Source organism: Culex quinquefasciatus, chromosome 1 (genome assembly GCF_015732765.1).
Source record: "Culex quinquefasciatus strain JHB chromosome 1, VPISU_Cqui_1.0_pri_paternal, whole genome shotgun sequence".
Taxonomy (NCBI): domain Eukaryota; kingdom Metazoa; phylum Arthropoda; class Insecta; order Diptera; family Culicidae; genus Culex; species Culex quinquefasciatus.
Window position 1 is genome coordinate 66,788,278 of NC_051861.1, and position 17,846 is coordinate 66,806,123.

General features: G+C 52.7%; 1 protein-coding gene across 1 annotated transcript; it reads right to left on the reverse strand.

Annotated features, from left to right (window-relative positions):
- Window positions 1-3,025, reverse strand: LOC119770172. The gene is made up of 2 exons (XM_038264591.1): window positions 1,777-3,025; window positions 1-1,709 (listed from the first exon to the last, which is right to left on the reverse strand). The coding sequence occupies exons 1-2, from the start codon at window positions 3,023-3,025 to the stop codon at window positions 1-3; spliced, it is 2,958 nt and encodes a 985-aa protein (XP_038120519.1).
- Window positions 3,026-17,846: the final 14,821 nt, after the last annotated feature.

Below are 17,846 nucleotides of genomic sequence, written 5' to 3' on the forward strand. Positions count from 1 at the left end.
TCAATCTCGTTTGGGCGATGATCCGAGGGGCACGGTCGGCGCAGTCGGCGCAGTCGGCACGGTGTGCTCGCAACATCCTCCCCCACGTGTCGCATGATGATCTGCACCAGAATCCTCAGCGTCACCAACGTCCAGCAGAGCAAGCTTGACGACTGCTCGCTCACGCACCAGACCCTTCGATGTGTGTACATCCGCTCGACGTATTCTGCCATCCTTGCCGGGATACGTCCTTGCAACGCGTCCTCGCAGCCACCCGTTCCGATGTCCTTCGTCCACAACGAGCACGAGATCGCCCTCTTTGATTGGTCTCACCTCCTCAAACCATTTAGTCCTCCTCGCGATCGTCGGCAGATATTCTTTCACCCAGCGGCTCCAGAACTCGTCCAGTGTGTGCTGGATACTGTTCCAGCTGTTTTTGATAGCCGCGCTTACGCCGACCGGATCCTTGACGGCCTGCTGAACACCGCTCGAACTCAGCATGAGAAAATGGTTGGGGGTCAAGGACTCACTGTCTGCGCTCTCCAGCGGCACGAAAGTCAAGGGGCGCGAGTTGACCATATGCTCCGCCTCCGCTAGTAGGGTTACCAGCGACTCCTCATCCAGCTTACGTTCCACCGGGATTGCGCCCAGTGCAGCCTTCACCGATCTTACCATTCGTTCCCAGCAGCCACCCATGTGCGGCGCGGCCGGCGGGTTGAATCGCCACTGGGTGTGCGTGTCCGTGAATGTGCTGCTGAGTTCGTTGTGGTTGACCTTGGCTAATTCCTTCGACAGCTCTCCACTGGCTCCTTGGAAATTTGTACCGTTGTCCGAGTATATCTCCTGCGGCGCTCCACGTCGCGCGATGAACCGGCGGATTGCTTTCTTGCACGAGTCCGTTGACAAGCTCGCGACGAGCTCCAGGTGAACTGCGCGGATCGTCAAGCAGGTGAAAAGCGCCACCCAGCGTTTCGCAACACTGCGTCCAACCTTGATCAGGACCGGGCCGAAGTAGTCCACGCCTGTGAACGTGAATGGGCGCACGAAAGGGGACAGCCTCACACGTGGAAGGGGTGCCATCATGGGTGCCACCGCGATGGCCTTTTTTATGCGGTAGAAACAGCATTTACTCGCCACCTGCCTTATCAGGACCCGCAGCTTCGGTATGTTGAACTTCTGCCGTATCTCGTTGACCACCGTCTCGTTGTTTGCGTGGCGAAATCTTCGGTGGTAGGAGTCCACGAGCAGCCAGGTCACGCGATGTTTGTTCGGGAGAATCACGGGAAACTTGGCGTCAAACGCGGCGAACTCGGCGGCCTCCAAGCGACTTCCAGCTCGAAGCACTCCGCTGTCGTCCAGCAGAGGGGACAACTTAAATATGCTGCTTGACGTCTCCAGACACTCTCGTTTCTCGGCTGGCACTAGCAGGTTCTGGTTCAGCGTGGCGACCTCGTCCGGATAAGCGTCGGATTGAGCCAAGCGCCACAGGCTTCGTTCGGCTTTCTGCAGCTCCTCACGTGTCAGCGCGCCCGGACAGGTTTCCTGCTTCAGCTTCAGTCTGCGCGCGAGAAAACGATGGACGTAGGCGACCATCCTCAGCAGGCGTTCCCATCGCGAAAACAGATCCAGTCGAATGATGGGCTTGACCACGAAGTGGCTGAACATGAACGCTGGCCTGAGTTCTTCCGTCGCCTCAACCCGCTCGAGGCAGTCTTCGGGCCAGTCTTCTTCTTGACCGTAAATGAACTTGTGGCAGACGTAAACTTGCGCATCGGGGTCGAAAGTTGGTCCCTTTACCCCACTTCGTAGCTTCGTCGGCGACGTTCATGCGCGATGGACAGTATCTCCACTCGGCGGCCTTGGACAGTGACAGGATCTCGTTGACCCGGAACGCCACATACGGGCGAAATCGGCGGAGGTCGGTTGACCTGATCCACTGCAGTGCCGTCTTGGAGTCCGACCAGAAAACGACCTTCGAAATAGGGAGTGAGTGTCCGTCCTGGATGGTCTTCCGCAAGCGCGATCCAGTTACGCCCGACAGAACTTCGAGACGTGGGATGGGAAGCGGCTGTAGAGGTGCGACCTTCGTTTTGGTTACCACCAGTGAGCACCGGACTTGACCGCGATCCTCCAGACGAAAGTATGCCATCGCAGAGTAAGCTTGCTCGCTGGCGTCGACAAACACGTGGAGTTGCAATGTTTTCAGGCTAGCTGGTTCGTAATCCTTGAAATAGCAACGTGGAACTCTCACCGTTTCGATTTTGCGCAGCAGCGCAATCCACTGCTTCCAGCGTCCGATGAGCTTCTCCGGGATTTTGTCTTTCCAGCCGACACCGGATCGCCACACGTCCTGCACGAGTATTTTTCCGTGGATGATGAAGACGGCGACTAACCCGTTCGGGTCGTAGATGCTCATCACGATACTCAGCAGCTGGGTCTTCGTCGGCACCACCTCTCCAGTCAGCAGCTTCATGTTGTCCTCTCGCAGGCTCAGTGCGAACGAGAACATGTCTTCGTCGGGCAGCCACACCATTCCCAGCAGACGCTCGAATCCGTTCTCCTTCTCGATCACGAAGTTCTTGACCGTCGTAGGGTTGACCACTCCGATCCGCGCCAGCACGGTTTTGTCGTTCGAGATCCAGTTCCGGATGTGGAATCCGGCTTTCGCGTGAACCTCGGCTACCTCCAGCGCCATCGCAACTGCTTCGTCCGCCGTATCGACACTGTCGAGGTAATCGTCGACGTAGTGCGCTGCTGCCGCCTTCGGATGATCTGCTTCGTGTTCGTTAGCGTTGAGGTTTTTCACGTACTGCGAGTGGGCTGGGGAGCACGTCGCCCCAAAGATAGCGACGTCGGTCACCATGGTTTCCAGCGGCTTGTCCGGCGAGTCCCTCCACAGGAACAGCTGCGCGCTGCGGTCGGGTTCCCGAATCTTCACCTGGTGAAACATGGCTTCGATGTCTGCGCAGATGGCAACCTGTCTCTCCCTGAACTGGAAGAGCACGGACAGTAGCGGCGTCAACAGGTCGGGCCCCTTCAACAGCATGGTATTCAGGGACACGCCGTCGACCTTGGCAGCCACGTCCCAGATCACGCGCACTTTGCCGGGCTTTTATGGGTTCAGTACTACTCCGAGGGGCAAATACCAGGTCCGGCGAGGGTCGAAAGTGTCCAGTTCCGCAGCGGTCGCCTTGTGCGCAAAACCTTTCGACTGGAAGTCCGCGATCTGCTTTCGTACTTGATCGTACAGTGCTGGATCTCGTCCCAGGCGTCGCTCCAAACACTTCATCCGCTTCTCCGCCATCGGTCTGCTTTCCGGAAACTCCACGTAGTCCTGTTTCCAGAGAAGGCCAGTTTCAAACCGCCCACCTTCGACTCGTTTGGTAGTTTCGGACAGAATCTTGTTGGCACGCTGATCGTCGACGCTCTCCTCGCTCGGTACTGCCATGACTCCGAGGCTTTTAACCGCAAAGAAGCTCTTGACGTATTCGTGCAGGTCAACTTCGGCTTGTTCCTCAGAGATGTGGAACTGGCGATGGGCGAAAGACTGTGTAGCCGCTGGCATACTCCCGTAGACCGTCCAACCGAGACGCGTTTTGGTAGCGATCGGTTCTCCTTTGCGTCCTTCCCGCAGTTTCAGTGTTGCCAGCAGGTGCACGTTGTTCAGACCGATGAGTATTCCGGGAACCGCAGACTTAAAGCTCGATAGCGGCAGGTCCTGCAGGTACGCGAACTCTTCCGCCATGGCCGCGACGTCCATCGTTTGTTCCGGAAGTCCGAGCTTGTCCACCGTGTACACGTTTGACGCGACGAACCGCTGCGGACGATCAGCGCCAGAAATCTCCAGCTCAACCTCCCGCGTCTCCGAGAAGTTCTTCTTGATGCCGGATGTCCAGTGGATGCACAGAGATGCTTGCTTTCCTTCCAGACCAAGGGTTGCCGCCAACTTCCGCTCCAGGAGTGTCACCGACGAGCCGTCATCGAGAAAGGCGAACGTGTTTACATTCCCTTTCTTTCCGTACAACGTGACGGGCAACATACGGAACAAAGTTGATATCGTCGGTTGACGATGCAGTGCGACTACGCCGCTCGTTGCGGGCTCGCTGCGCTTCGCTTCCGTGGGTGCTTGTTCGTAGTGGAGCAGCGGATGATGCTTCTTCTGGCAACCTTGGACTCCGCAGGGATCGCATTTGCACGGCCAGCGCGAGTGGGCAACCAGACAGCGACGACAAAGTCTTTTCTCCTTGACCAGCTTCCAACGGTCGTCGAGACAAAGTTTGCTGAACTTCGAGCAGTTGGCCGCCAAATGGCCGCTGTTGTCGCACATCGGGCACACCTTGATGTTCGAAGACGGACGGTCCGTCGGCTTCTCCTTGATCTCGTCGTCACCCTTGCGCCGACCTTGCTCGGCAGTCGAGTGCGTGTTGACGTACGCCGCCTTCTCCTTCTTGGGCCGGAAATCGTCCTTGGCAGCCTTCGCAGCGAACAATGTCACACCGCTGGTAGCGGTCGCTATTTTCGACATGTAGTCGCCGAACACGTTAAGGTCCACTTCTGGCAGTTGCTCCTGGTAGAGTGCCCAGTTGAACATTACGTTGGAAGGCAACTTGGCAACGAGCTCGTGCAGCAAGATGGGGTTCGACAGGTGTTTCTCCATGCCAATAGCCTTCAAATGCCCACAGAGATTGTGGACCACCAGACCGAACGAGACGAGAGACTCCAGCTTGTCCGCTCTCGGTGCGGGGGTCGCGCGTACTTTCTCGATCATCGTGTGAACGATCTGCTCCGGTCGTCCGTACAGCAGCTTCAGAGAGGTCAGCAATTGCGGTATCGTCGACGGATTGAGGAGCAGGCTGCTCACTTCTTCTCTCGCCCTCCCCTGGATCGCACGCTGCAGTCGCAACAGGTTCTCGTTGTCGGTGTATCCGCACGTCAGCGTAGAGTGGTTATAACTGCTGATGAAGATCGGCCAGTCAACAGGATTCCCTGTGAAAACTGGGAGTTCCTTGTTGACCACCTGACGTGCAGCAATCTGCTGCGAAGTCGGTCCTTGGTACGGAGGCGGTGCCGGCAGCGGCGGCACGAGAGAGGGGAATGATCCAACAGAAAGGTACGACCGACGGTGTTGTCAAAGTAGACGACCTTGAAGATAAAGATCGAGAGCTCCTTACGGAAGAATTGCCAAAGTTTGCAGAGGCGCGAGATCGCTCGTTAGATGGAGGTGGCAGGACATCGTCAACGCTTGGTACAGATGTTGTTCCTGATCGGATTCTTTCTGCTGATCGGCTTTCGTTGTTTTCGACCGTGCCGTTGCGGCCCGCTGCCGACGAGTGGTTCTTGTCCCGAGATTCTGCCAGCTTTTGCAGCCTCTCGAGCTCTCGCAAACGGTCAAGCTCTTCTTGCTGCTTGGCTTGCTGTTGCTTCTGCTCCTTGAGACGCTGTTTCAGCTCCCGCTTCTGCTCGGCCAGCTCTCTTTGTTGCTGCTACAGTAAACGCTGCATTTCTTCCTTCTGCTCTGCTTCCACCTGCTGAAGTCGACGCTGCAGTTCTTGCTTCTGCTTCGATTGCTCACGTTCTTGCTGCTGCAGCTTGCGTTTGAGCTGCTCTTCCCGCTGGCGCTGCAACTGCTGGTCCTCGGCGCGCTGATCCTCGAGCTGCTGAAGGAGCACAAGCAAGTTTTGCTCGTTTTTCTTCGTCTCTTCGCTTAACTCTTCTGGAATCGGGTCGAGATCCTTCCGCTGCATGCTGTTTCGCCACTCCTCGAAAGCGGCTGAGGTGACTTTGAGGATCTTCGGGATAGCACCGGTGTTCTGCGGCTTCCCCAGTGAGATTTGCAGCAGTTTGAGGATGCTTTCCATAGTGGTAGGTGGTTCTGGAACCTCGCTGGATGGAGTTTCAGCCGCGGTCTGCCCGGGGTCCTTGGGTCCCTCAGGGATCGACTTTTCGCTGCTTTCTTCGAGACTGTCCGGCAATAGGGAGGAAATGGAGGGAAACGTACGGCGATTCGTTGAACGAAGCATTTGGCGAAGCGAGCGGAGTAGACGTGAACTTCACGTGCAGACTATCGGCCTTGTCCTCACTCAGTGGCTGGACGTGATCGTCAGACTCGGTCGTCTCCTTGTTGACGCCTGGACCGGTGTTGCCGGTCTCAGCCTGAGCATTGATCCACTTCTCAACCCTGCTCGTCGAAGCGCGGCTATCTCTGCTACGGACACTACGTCCCCCATCTTCTTCTTCCTGTTCCCGAAGAAGCGCGTACTTCTTCGAGCTGTACAGGTACTGTCGCTCCAACTGCGCGAGTCGTTCCTTCGTGAGCGCTTCCTGGATCCGGAACTGCTCCTCCATCTGCTGCAGTTCTAGGGCAATTCGTGCCGAACGTGTACTGCTCACATGGGAGCCCGATGAACGGGCAGATCTTGGCCGAAAGGGCACGCAAGTACGGCACACAAACGGCGGCTGATTGACGGTTGCGGTGGTGACGTTCGCGCACGAGAAGTGGATGTACAGCTCGCACTTTTCACACCGCACCATGTACAGCTCGGCGTTGTTCGACCTGGTACATCCAGCGCAATCCTGCTCATCCCCTCGCTCCGGTTTGACGACAGATGGCTCGAACGGTTTCGCAGCATCATCTCGAGCGTCTCCAATTTGGAGGTTAGCTGCTTCTTGAGCCGCGCGCGTCATCGAGCGGGTCTGACGAACGAACGACTTGCGGGGATTCGAGGCCATCGTATATAAATCTTTGAGTTTCTGTTGGCGACGTAAAATATTCGGACTTCTTGTAGCAAACACTGGGTTTTGTGGTAGAGTATAGCTCAAAGCTAAAATATATATTTAAATTCAGTTAGGGTTAAGTTCAAATTCGTTCGCGTATTAATAGTTCAAAACTTACATTTAGTCTCCTACTTTCACACTTGTCACAAACAGACGAACTCTATCAACGAGCCAGAGTGCTCGATTAATCAATTAATTGCTAAAAAATACAGTTCTGGTTAGAAATATAAAGAAATTACAGAAAATATAATTTACCAAAATTCAACTGCTAGTATTTTGTTTAATTGCTAGTTGACAACTGATACCCGTAAACCTGCGAGATCATCGTCTTCTCTTATCTGTCTTCCCTGCGTCAGCGTGACGGATCTTATCTATACCATTTTTATTCAATCTCGTTTGGGCGATGATCCGAGGGGCACGGTCGGCGCAGTCGGCGCAGTCGGCACGGTGTGCTCGCAACAGTGCTGTTTTAAGCAACCAAAATGGTAGACCTATTGCATTTGCGAGTAAAGCATTGAATAAAGCTGAGATAAACTACAGCACAATTGAAAAAGAACTACTTGGAGTGGTTTGGGCAATCAGACATTTCAGACCATATTTGTATGGGAGAAGATTTGATGTTTATTCAGACCACCGTCCTTTAGTTTATTTATTCACATTAACTGACCCTTCGAGTAGATTAACCAAATTTCGGTTAGCACTCGAAGAATATAAATTTGATGTCATATACAAAAAGGGATCAGAAAACGTGATAGCGGACGCGTTGTCACGTATTTCTATTGAAGATCTCCAGGCACTTACGCCTCAAATAAATGTTGTGTGTACAAGAGCACAAAATAAAAATAAAATTAAAACAGCTGAGAAAAATGAAGATAAAAGTGAGGTTGCAACAGATTACATACAAATCCAAATTGGAAGTAATGAAAATGAATTTAAGATTGAGGATGGAACTCTGATTATTAACCCTAAAACGTCAATATCTCACCTACGGGGAGTATTGAAACGACTAGTGGTGTTTACAGAAAAGAATCCGATAAAAGGCCTAGTCGTGCAAAATACGCAGACATATAAAAAATAAAAGAGCAAATAGAAGCTCTAAAAATAAATGGTATGCCACCTATCATTGTAATAGGAAATGAAATAAAACATGTTGAAAATAAAGATGAGCAACAACTCATCATTAATAATTACCACATATTGCCAACTGCAGGGCATGCTGGTATAAAACGAACACAAAATACCATCAAACAAAGATATTACTGGAAATCCATGGACCAGGATATCTCAAATGTTATTAAAAAATGTGTGAAATGCCAACAAAATAAGTATTTTCGGACAAAAATACCGATAACAATTACGAGCACAGCGAAAAGTGCATTTGAGAAAGTTTTCTTGGATCTTGTTAGTCCATTATTACCAGACGCTAGTGGGAATCAGTATATACTAAATACTCAATGCGATCTTACAAAATTTATAACTGCAGCACCGATTTTAGACAAATCATCGAATGCTGTGGCCAAAGCATTCGTTGAATCAGTAGTTCCAATGTCCAAGGTCCAATGTTCCAATGTTCCAATGCAAATTTTGACGGACAGAGGAACAGAGTTCATGTCTTCTGTGTTTATAAAAGTATGCGAGTTGTTGAATATTGAGAAGCTAAATTCAACAGCCTATCATCATGAAACTATCGGAGCATTGGAAAATTCTCACAAAGTTCTTGGGAATTTTCTACGCATTCAAACAAATAATTCTTACGTATATTGGTCCAAATGGGTACCGTATTATAAGTTCGCTTAAATACTACGGTACACAGCGCAACTGGAAAAACTCCATTCGAATTAATATACGGGAAATTATGCAATTTACCCTCAAGCATACAAGAAGAAACGGAAATCAGTCCAGTCTACAACATAGACGACTATTCCGTTATTCTTAAATTTAAATTACAGACAGCTCAAAATCAAGCTAGAGAAAGTCTGTTAAAATTTAAAGAAATGAGAATTGCTAAAAATACCGGACATGACGATAAAAATCTATATAAATCTAAAGATCTAGTACTTATTAAAAATGAAACTGGTTCCAAGTTAGAACAGAAATTTGAAGGACCATATGAAGTTTTAGAAGATTTAGGAAGTAATCTAAGAATAAAAATTAAAGGTAAAATAGATACAATTCATAAGAATCGAATACGAAAATTCATCTAAATAAAAAATTTTTTTGAAGGAACAAGCAGAACAAGCAGTAAATATATAAAACCACAATACACCATTATAACATAATACACTACACTTACATATATTATAACATCAACACATACTTACATATAGTACTTAGATTAATTTTCAAATAGTATTAAAAATTATCACTATAGAATAATTTTTAATTTTTCCCAGAAGAGGCGTGTAGTGGGTCGACACATGCAACGTATCATTTAACGCTGACTCAAATTACAACACTTGAGTCAGTAACAAATTATTTATGTTCTACTTCTTGGGCGACCTTCTTGTGGCCCACATTCTGTGACACTTTGAAGTCAGCAGTTGCTTTCCGTGTTGTGTTTAACACTGACCCTCTTTGATGGGTACCAGATGTTGACAAACATGCACCAAGCACTTTGTTATATTCAAGCGACCACCGAAAGAGTACTCGATGGTAAATAGCCAAAAAGTAGGTGTGGCTTATTAGCCATCTTGTTCTAGGAATTCACCACAGCCAACAAGACTTAAGTTTAAGTTAGCAATAAGTTTGAAGTTAAAATAAAAATGATTCCTAGTTCCACCGTCAACCGTGTTAGATGTCTCATTTGTATCACCTTACCCTCCTTACATAACACCCACGACTTGTGGCCGTACTCAAGATATCTGAAGCAGACGGTTGGGCGTTCGATCGCTGACACCGAGCATGCTGACCAGTTAACTTTGATCTTACTTACCTTAAGCACCATGGCCGCGATTTTCGCTGGTAACGTCTGCGTGCCTTGATTGTACTTCCTCAGTTGGACGGGTGCCGAGAGGGTACCCGTGAGGCACTGTGTTGTTATGGCGTCAAGGAGGTCTTCAGCTGTCGCCGTCTCATCCAAGTTCTTACACTGGAGAGTGATTTCGTCACTTCCAACGCTCTCGGCAACCAGTCGGGCGTACTCGGAACTGGGCTTCACACTCTTTTTGAAGCTCGTTCCGGCGAGATCGCCGTACCGACTTGGTAGCCTCCCCTACGTCCTTCAAGTCGTCATTAGAGCGCATGTTTCGCAATAGGCTCGCGTAACTTTGCTCGTCAGCCTTAATCGCTATAGCCTCGTTCCTCAACCGGGGCTTTTGCTTGGACCTGGGTTTCTGTCAATTCACTACCGTGAAGCCATCATTAGCATTTCCTTCGACGCTTTCGTCGCCCGGGGAGCCACCTTGGGACGCCCCATCGGGGCTGGTGACATCCTCTTGGCTACCTGGAGGCGTGTTGGGAACTGCAGGTTTGGGATCTGCGTTCTTGGCGCAACTCTTCGCCGCCGTCTCTCTCAGTGCTGCAACCTCGGCGGTGAGCGCCAGGTTCTGCTCGCGGAGTGCGGACACTTCGATGTTGAGCGCAGCTTGAGCGGATGCAGACTTAGCAGATGCAAGCTCCGTGATGGTTTTGGATAATTCCTCAACCGTGGCTTGGAGCGCCGCGTTCTGCTCCCGTAGCGCTTGGAATTCGCTAGGGGCTACCTGATACTCTACTTCAATGGAAGGATGAGAGTCGCTATGGGCTTCAAGGGCGATCACCCTTTGCTCCAACAACAACCTCGCCGCTTTCTCCGCACTAGCCTCCTCTACGAGGAGGGCATTGTACTTCGATCGCAGCTCCTTTCAGAGCTCCTCTACATGACGCGCCAGCACCGAAAGCGACAAACCTGATCTTGTGATGTCGTTCCGGATGTTGCCGGCGTTTTGTATGAAATCGTTTAGCTTATCGACTTCCTCAATGGTGGAGTGGACGTTAGTCTATTTACCATGAGTAGGTCGCCTAGCCCAACATGCGCTCGCGCGTGTGTTTCAACACTGTCTACGGTGGCAGGAGCTCTCATCCTACGTTCGGTTTTGGTCATTTCTGACTCGCTTAGGAACCCCCTCGATTGACTCTCTACCAAGTTTTCTCTTGGAGGAATCCTTGGCGGGTTCGTCATTGTATTCCCGCGGCGTTCCGAAGGGGAACGCGGGAACTATAGGTCCGATCGGCTGGCACTGTTTTGAACTCTCAAGCCAGTGTGCCATCGCGACGGCCGGTTCTACTAAGGCAAGCTGGGAGGAGGTCCCCCCAGGCTCCGCGTTTTCCACCGGACTTACTTCAGATACCAATGCTTTAGGTGCATCGGAAACCTCTTTTTTGTTAATATTTAGATTTGTCAACATGTTTCGAATCGCACGAGTCGCTAGGGAAAACACGGTCCGCCGCGCCAGTGTCCTGCTTTAACGCGGTAAGGGCTATAATACTGTGGGGTTGCCCTGTTGCCCCACAGGCTACCGTTAGCAGCTAGGCTGTTTTAAACCCTCCTAGCCATGAATCCCTCGACACGGATGGCTGCACATTTTGGATTTGGGTTTGTGAAGTAAGGACCACAAGAAGGTGCAGCAGGCCTAGATACACGTTGGGGAACTCGAAGAGAGCGCTCAAGTATCTCGGGGTGATGGTGGATGGCCGGCTGAACTTCAACAGCCACGTCGATTACGCCTGCGAGAAGGCGGCTAAGGCGGTCATGGCACTGTCGAGAATCATGCCGAACAACGCTGGACCCAGGAGCAGTAGGCGCCGCCTTTTGTCAAGTGTCGCGACGTCCATACTTAGGTACGGCGGACCGGTATTGTGGACGGTGCTGGGGACGAAGCGAAATCGAGCGCTGCTCGACAGAAGGCAGAGACTGATGGCCATGCGGGTTGCAAGCGCGTACAGGACCATCTCGTCGGAAGCGGTTGGCGTCATAGCCGGAATGATCCCCATCGGCATCGCACTGGAGGAGGACACCGTGCGCTACACCCGAAGAGGCACGAGAGGTATCCGGGAAGAGCCGAATCGCTGGCAAGGTAGCAACGTGAGTGGGACATTACGAAGAAAGGCAGATGGACGCATCGGCTTATCCCGTCCGTATCCACGTGGGTGGCATGGAGAGGTCACCTTCCACCTCACACAGTTCCTGTCGGGCCATGGCTGCTTCAGGAAGTACCTGCACAGGTTCGGACATGCAGAGTCTCCTCTCTGTCCGGATTGCGTCGATTGCGAGGAAACACCGGAGCACGTGGTGTTCGGCTGCCCTCGCTTCGAGGCAGCGCGAAGCGAAATGCTGACCATTATCGGAGCAGACACCAGCCCGGATAATGTGGTGCGAAGAATGTGCAGCGACATCGCCAATATGTATGTAGAACAGGAAATGGTTCTAGTACCCGGCATGGATCCTGTAAGTAGACTAGTGCAGAAATGCAACGCCTCCCTCCGAAGTTATACCGAAAGGTGGTCCCGGGGGGAAAAGGGCACGGTAATCACGGAATGGTTTAGTGGGTCGGGATTTTTTTCCCAACCCCACACTACCTGAGAAATGAATTCTCAGGAGTCTGGTAGCAGATTCTGACCTTGTAAAACACACACACACACACACACACACACACACACACACACACACACACACACACACACACACACACACACACACACACACACCCGTGAACCGTGGGGACAGGTGAGGGTCCCTGCGGAGCTTAGCTGCCAGCTACCGGGCGGGTTGCAGTAGGCGGATAGCTGTCGGCGATTGCATACATTCATTGCATCGCCCCGGACCAGCAGCGGGAGGATGTCTAGGACGTGGCGGAATTGAACAAGGGCACTGTTTAATTTCTTCGAAAAACCACATGGGTCCGTAAACACCTCTGTCAAGCGATCGAACGCCGCTATAAGTGTTTTAGCCCAAAACCTCACCAAACCCCGAATCCAAGATGTGATGCGACCCGTGTCGAGGATGCATGGCTGGGGGTTCAACAAATTCCCAGTCGATAACGGAGCCTGTGGGGCACAGGGGCGAACCCCACACGTAATTTGCCCTTACTGCGTCACGGCAGGGCACTGGCGCAGCGGACCGTATTTCCCTAGCGACTCGTGGGATTCAAAATGAAGACAAGTGAAACAAACCAACAAAGGGTCCCGATGCGCCCCAAGCATCGGAAAACACGGAGGTAGAAGAGGACGCAAACGTCGAAATGGCAGGAGGCGAGTCAAACGGCGGCGACACAGCAGGCGGAGTGGCGAGCGCGTTCCGTGGAAGCGGGAAGGTGTTGAGATCCCCAGTGTTGAACCAGGCGGCTGCTTCGAGTCAGCAGATAGGAGTAATTGGAGAGGAGACTCCCAAGTCATCCTTGTTGAACTTCGCCGGCAGTACCCCTCAGGACGGAGTCCTGCTTGGAAGGACCGCGTTACAGGAGGTCAGGAGGAGGGTCAACGAACTCTTTGATTTCATCAAGGACAAAAACAACGTCCACACCAGAATCAAGCAGATGGTGAATGGAGTCAAGGCAGCCATGAATGCCGCAGAGCGCGAAAACAACTCGCTGGTGGTGACGCGGAATTCACTGAAGCTCAGAGCTGAAAGAGCCGAAGAAACGCTGAATGCAAAACTGGAGGAGGAAGCGCTACGGGAGAAAGAACCGAAAACGCCGCCCGGCCCAAGCTCTAAAAGGGACAGGGAAACGCCTGGAGAGGAGGAGGACGCAAAGAAGCAGAAGCAGGGGAATGGAGACAGTCCGGACCCGGCGAAGGAACCAGAACCAACCCCAGGGAAGGAGAAGGAATGGGAGAAGGTCAAGAAGAAGAAGCGGAAGAAAAAGGGAAGCAGAACGAGGACACCAAAAACCCAAGTTTCGCAGGGAGCGTAACAAAGGCGAGGCTTTGGTGGTCGAGGTGAAGGAAGGTGTTTCGTACGCAGACCTCCTCCGGAAAGTACGAACCGATCCGGAACTCAAGGAGCTTGGCGAGAACGTGGTTAAAACCAGGCGCACCCAAACCGGAGCGATGCTTTTTGAGCTGAAGAAGGATCCCGCGGTCAAGAGCTCAGCTTTTAAGTCCCTCGTCGAGAAAGCCGTAGGCTACGAGTCGAAGGTAAGAGCGCTATCACCGGAGACAACGATCGAGTGCAGGAACTTGGACGAGATCACGACGGAGGAAGAGCTAGAAGATGCGCTGATCGTTCTTCTGGATGACCGTACGACACCGATGGCAATCCGGTTGAGGAAAGCCTACGGCGGCACGCAAATTGCGTCGATCCGACTATCGACGCCTTCGGCGTCTAAGCTGCTGGAAACCGGCAAGGTCAAAGTAGGGTGGTCGGTGTGCCCACTGAGGCCTGTTCCTCGAGTGACCCAGCAGATGACGAGGTGTTTCCGCTGTATGGGCTTCGGCCACCAGGCGAGAAATTGCGACGGTCCCGATCAAACCAACAGTTGCAGAAGGTGTGGTAGAGAAGGCCACATGGCAAGAGACTGCAAAAATCAGCCGAAGTGCGTGCTCTGTAAAGAAGGCGACGGCAATAGCCATGCGACGGGTGGCTTTAATTGCCCGGTGTACAAGAAGCTGGCCTCGGGCAAAAAGTAATGGAGGTGTCCCAGGTGAACCTCAATCACTGCGACACTGCACAGCAACTGCTGTGGCAGTCGACCGCGGAGACGGGGTGTGACGTGGCAATTATTGCAGAACCGTACCGAGTTCCACACGACAACGGAAACTGGGCCGCGGATACAGCAAGAATGGCGGCGATACACGTGATGGGGCGGTACCCCATACAGGAAGTGGTCTCGAGGGCGTTTGAAGGATTCGTGATCGCCAAAGTAAACGGAACCTTCTTCTGTAGCTGCTATGCTCCCCAAGATGGACCTTGGAGCAGTTTCAGCAGATGCTGGATAGTCTGACCGATGAACTGATCGGACGAAGCCCGATCGTTATCGGAGGTGACTTCAACGCGTGGGCGGTCGAGTGGGGTAGCAGATGCACCAATGCTAGGGGCATAGCCTAATGGAAGCTCTGGCAAAGCTAGACGTTAGGCTGGCGAATCGCGGAACCAGCAGTACCTTCCGCAAAGACGGTCGTGAGTCCATTATCGACGTTACGTTCTGTAGCCCGCGACTGGCGGCCGACATGAACTGGAGGGTGAGTGAGGACTATACCCATAGCGATCACCAAGCGATCCGGTACAGCATCGGGAGACGAGCCCCTGTACCAGATAGGAGCAGCCGGTCCTACGGAAGGAAATGGAAGCTGCAGTACTTCGACGAGGGTCTCTTCGTGGAAGCGCTCCATTGGTGTGATGGTCCCCAAGACTTGAGTGCCGACGTGCTAACAGCACAACTGGTGACAGCATGCGACACAACCATGCCGCGGAGACTGGAGCCAAGGAACTGTCGTCGTCCAGCCTACTGGTGGAATGAAGAACTCGGTACCCTTCGGGCAAGTTGCCTCAGCGCCAGAAGACGAGTCCAGAGAGCAAGATCCGAAGCAACTAGAGAGGAGTGCAGAGAGGAGTACCGGTCTGCAAAGGCCGCGCTCAAGAAAGCGATCAAATGCAGCAAGACAAACTGCTTCAAGGAGTTATGCCAAGACGCTGATGCAAACCCTTGGGGAGCGCATATCGTGTAGCGATGGCGAAGATCAGAGGCCCATCGATGGTGGCTGAAACGTGTCCCGACAAGCTGAAGGTCATTGTGGAAGGGCTCTTCCCAAGACATGACCCAACGACATGGCCTCCTACACCGTACAACGACGAAGGGGTAGCAACGCCGAAGGTCATCTGATCACCAACGAGGAACTTGTGGCAGTAGCGAAGAGATTGAAGGTGAAGAAAGCTCCCGGTCCGGATGGAATCCCGAATTTCGCCCTGAAATCGGCGGTTCTAGCATTCCCGGACAGGTTTCGAACAGTCCTGCAGGAATGCCTGGACGAAGGACACTTCCCCGACCCGTGGAAGATTCAAAAGCTCGTGTTGCTGCCGAAGCCAGGCAAACCACCGGGGGACCCATCATCGTATAGGCCTATATGTTTGCTGGACACCCTCGGAAAGCTTCTGGAACGGATCATCCTTAACCGGCTGACCAAGTACACGGAGAGCGAGCATGGCTTAGCAGCGAGGCAGTTCGGCTTCCGTAAAGGGAGATCCACGGTGGACGCCATCCGGAAAGTGGTCGAGAAAGCCGACGAAGCGCGGAGGAAAAACGCAGGGGGAACCGTTGCTGCGCAATAGTCACGATTGACGTCAAGAACGCGTTCAACAGTGCGAGCTGGGCGGCCATAGCAGCAGCGCTGCACAAAATGAAGGTGCCTGACTATTTGTGCATGATCTTGAAGAGCTACTTCGAGAACCGCGTGCTGGTCTACGACACTGCCGATGGACAAAAACCGTTGTTGTTACCGCGGGAGTTCCACAGGGATCCATTCTGGGTTCAGCACTGTGGAATGGAATGTATGACGGAGTGTTGACACTGGGACTACCCAACGGCGTAGAGATTGTGGGCTTTGCAGACGACATAGTGCTGACGGTAACCGGCGAAAATGTCGAGGAGGTCGAAGTGCTGGCTATGGAGGCAATCGCAATGATCGAGAACTGGATGCTCGAGGTGAAGCTGCGGATCGCTCACCACAAGACGGAGATGGTGCTGGTTAGTAACCACAAGAAGGTGCAGCAGGCCCAAATTCACGTTGGAGAACACGTCGTGCACTCGAAGAGAGCGCTCAAGTACCTCGGGGTGATGGTGGATGACCGGCTGAACTTCAACAGCCACGTCGATTACGCCTGCGAGAAGGCGGCTAAGGCGATCATGGCACTGTCGAGGATGATGCCGAACAACGCTGGACCCAGGAGCAGTAGGCGCCGCCTCTTGGCAAGTGTCGCGACGTCCATACTTAGGTACGGCGGACCGGTATGGTGGACGGCGCTGGGGACGAAGCGAAATCGAGCGCTGCTCGACAGAACGCAGAGACTGATGGCCATGCGGGTTGCAAGCGCGTACAGGACCATTTCGTCGGAAGCAGTTGGCGTCATAGCCGGAATGATCCCCATCGGCATCACACTGGAGGAGGACACCGTGCGCTACACCCGGAGAGGCACGAGAGGTATCCGGGAAGCTGCGAGAGCCGAATCGCTGGCAAGGTGGCAACGTGAGTGGGACACCACGGAGAAAGGCAGATGGACGCATCGGCTTATCCCGTCCGTATCCACGTGGGTGAGCAGAAGGCATGGAGAGGTCACCTTCCACCTCACACAGTTCCTGTCGGGCCATGGCTGCTTCAGGAAGTACCTGCACAGGTTTGGACATGCAGAGTCTCCTCTCTGTCCGGACTGCGTCGATTGCGAGGAAACACCGGAGCACGTGGTGTTCGCCTGCCCTCGCTTCGAGGCAGCGCGAAGCGAAATGCTGGCCATTATCGGAGCGGACACCAGCCCGGATAATGTGGTGCGAAGAATGTGCAGCGACATCGCCAAGTGGAATGCGGTCGTCGGAGCGGTGACGCAGATCACTTCGGCTCTCCAGCGGAAATGGAGAGACGATCAGAGGAGGAACGACTAGGAGCCTAGTCGAAAACCCACGAGTGTGGCTGTGAAGGAGAGCACGTTATGATGGTCGGCTCTACCAAATCGGTACACGTCTCGATGGTCACAGGAGTCGAGAACCCACGAGTGTGGCTGTGAAGGAGAGCACGTTATGACGGTTGGCTCTACCAAATCGGTACACGTCTCGATGGTCCAAGGAGAGGGCTGCATATGACTAGCCGATCAAAAGCAACGCGATTCTTGGGCGCGGTTAAACCCTCGCATGGACTCATATGTATGTAGGACAGGAAATGGTTCTAGCACCCGGCATGGATCCTGTAAGTAGACTAGTGCAGAAAATGCAACGCCTCCCCCCGAAGTTATACCGAAAGGTGGTCCCGGGGGGACAAGGGCACGGCGTTTAAGGACTGGTTTAGTGGGTCGGGAAAACTCTTTTTTTTGTTTTCCCAACCCCACACTACCTGAGGAATGAATTCTCAGGTGTCTGGTAGCAGATTCCGACACACAACACACACACACACACACACACACACACACACAC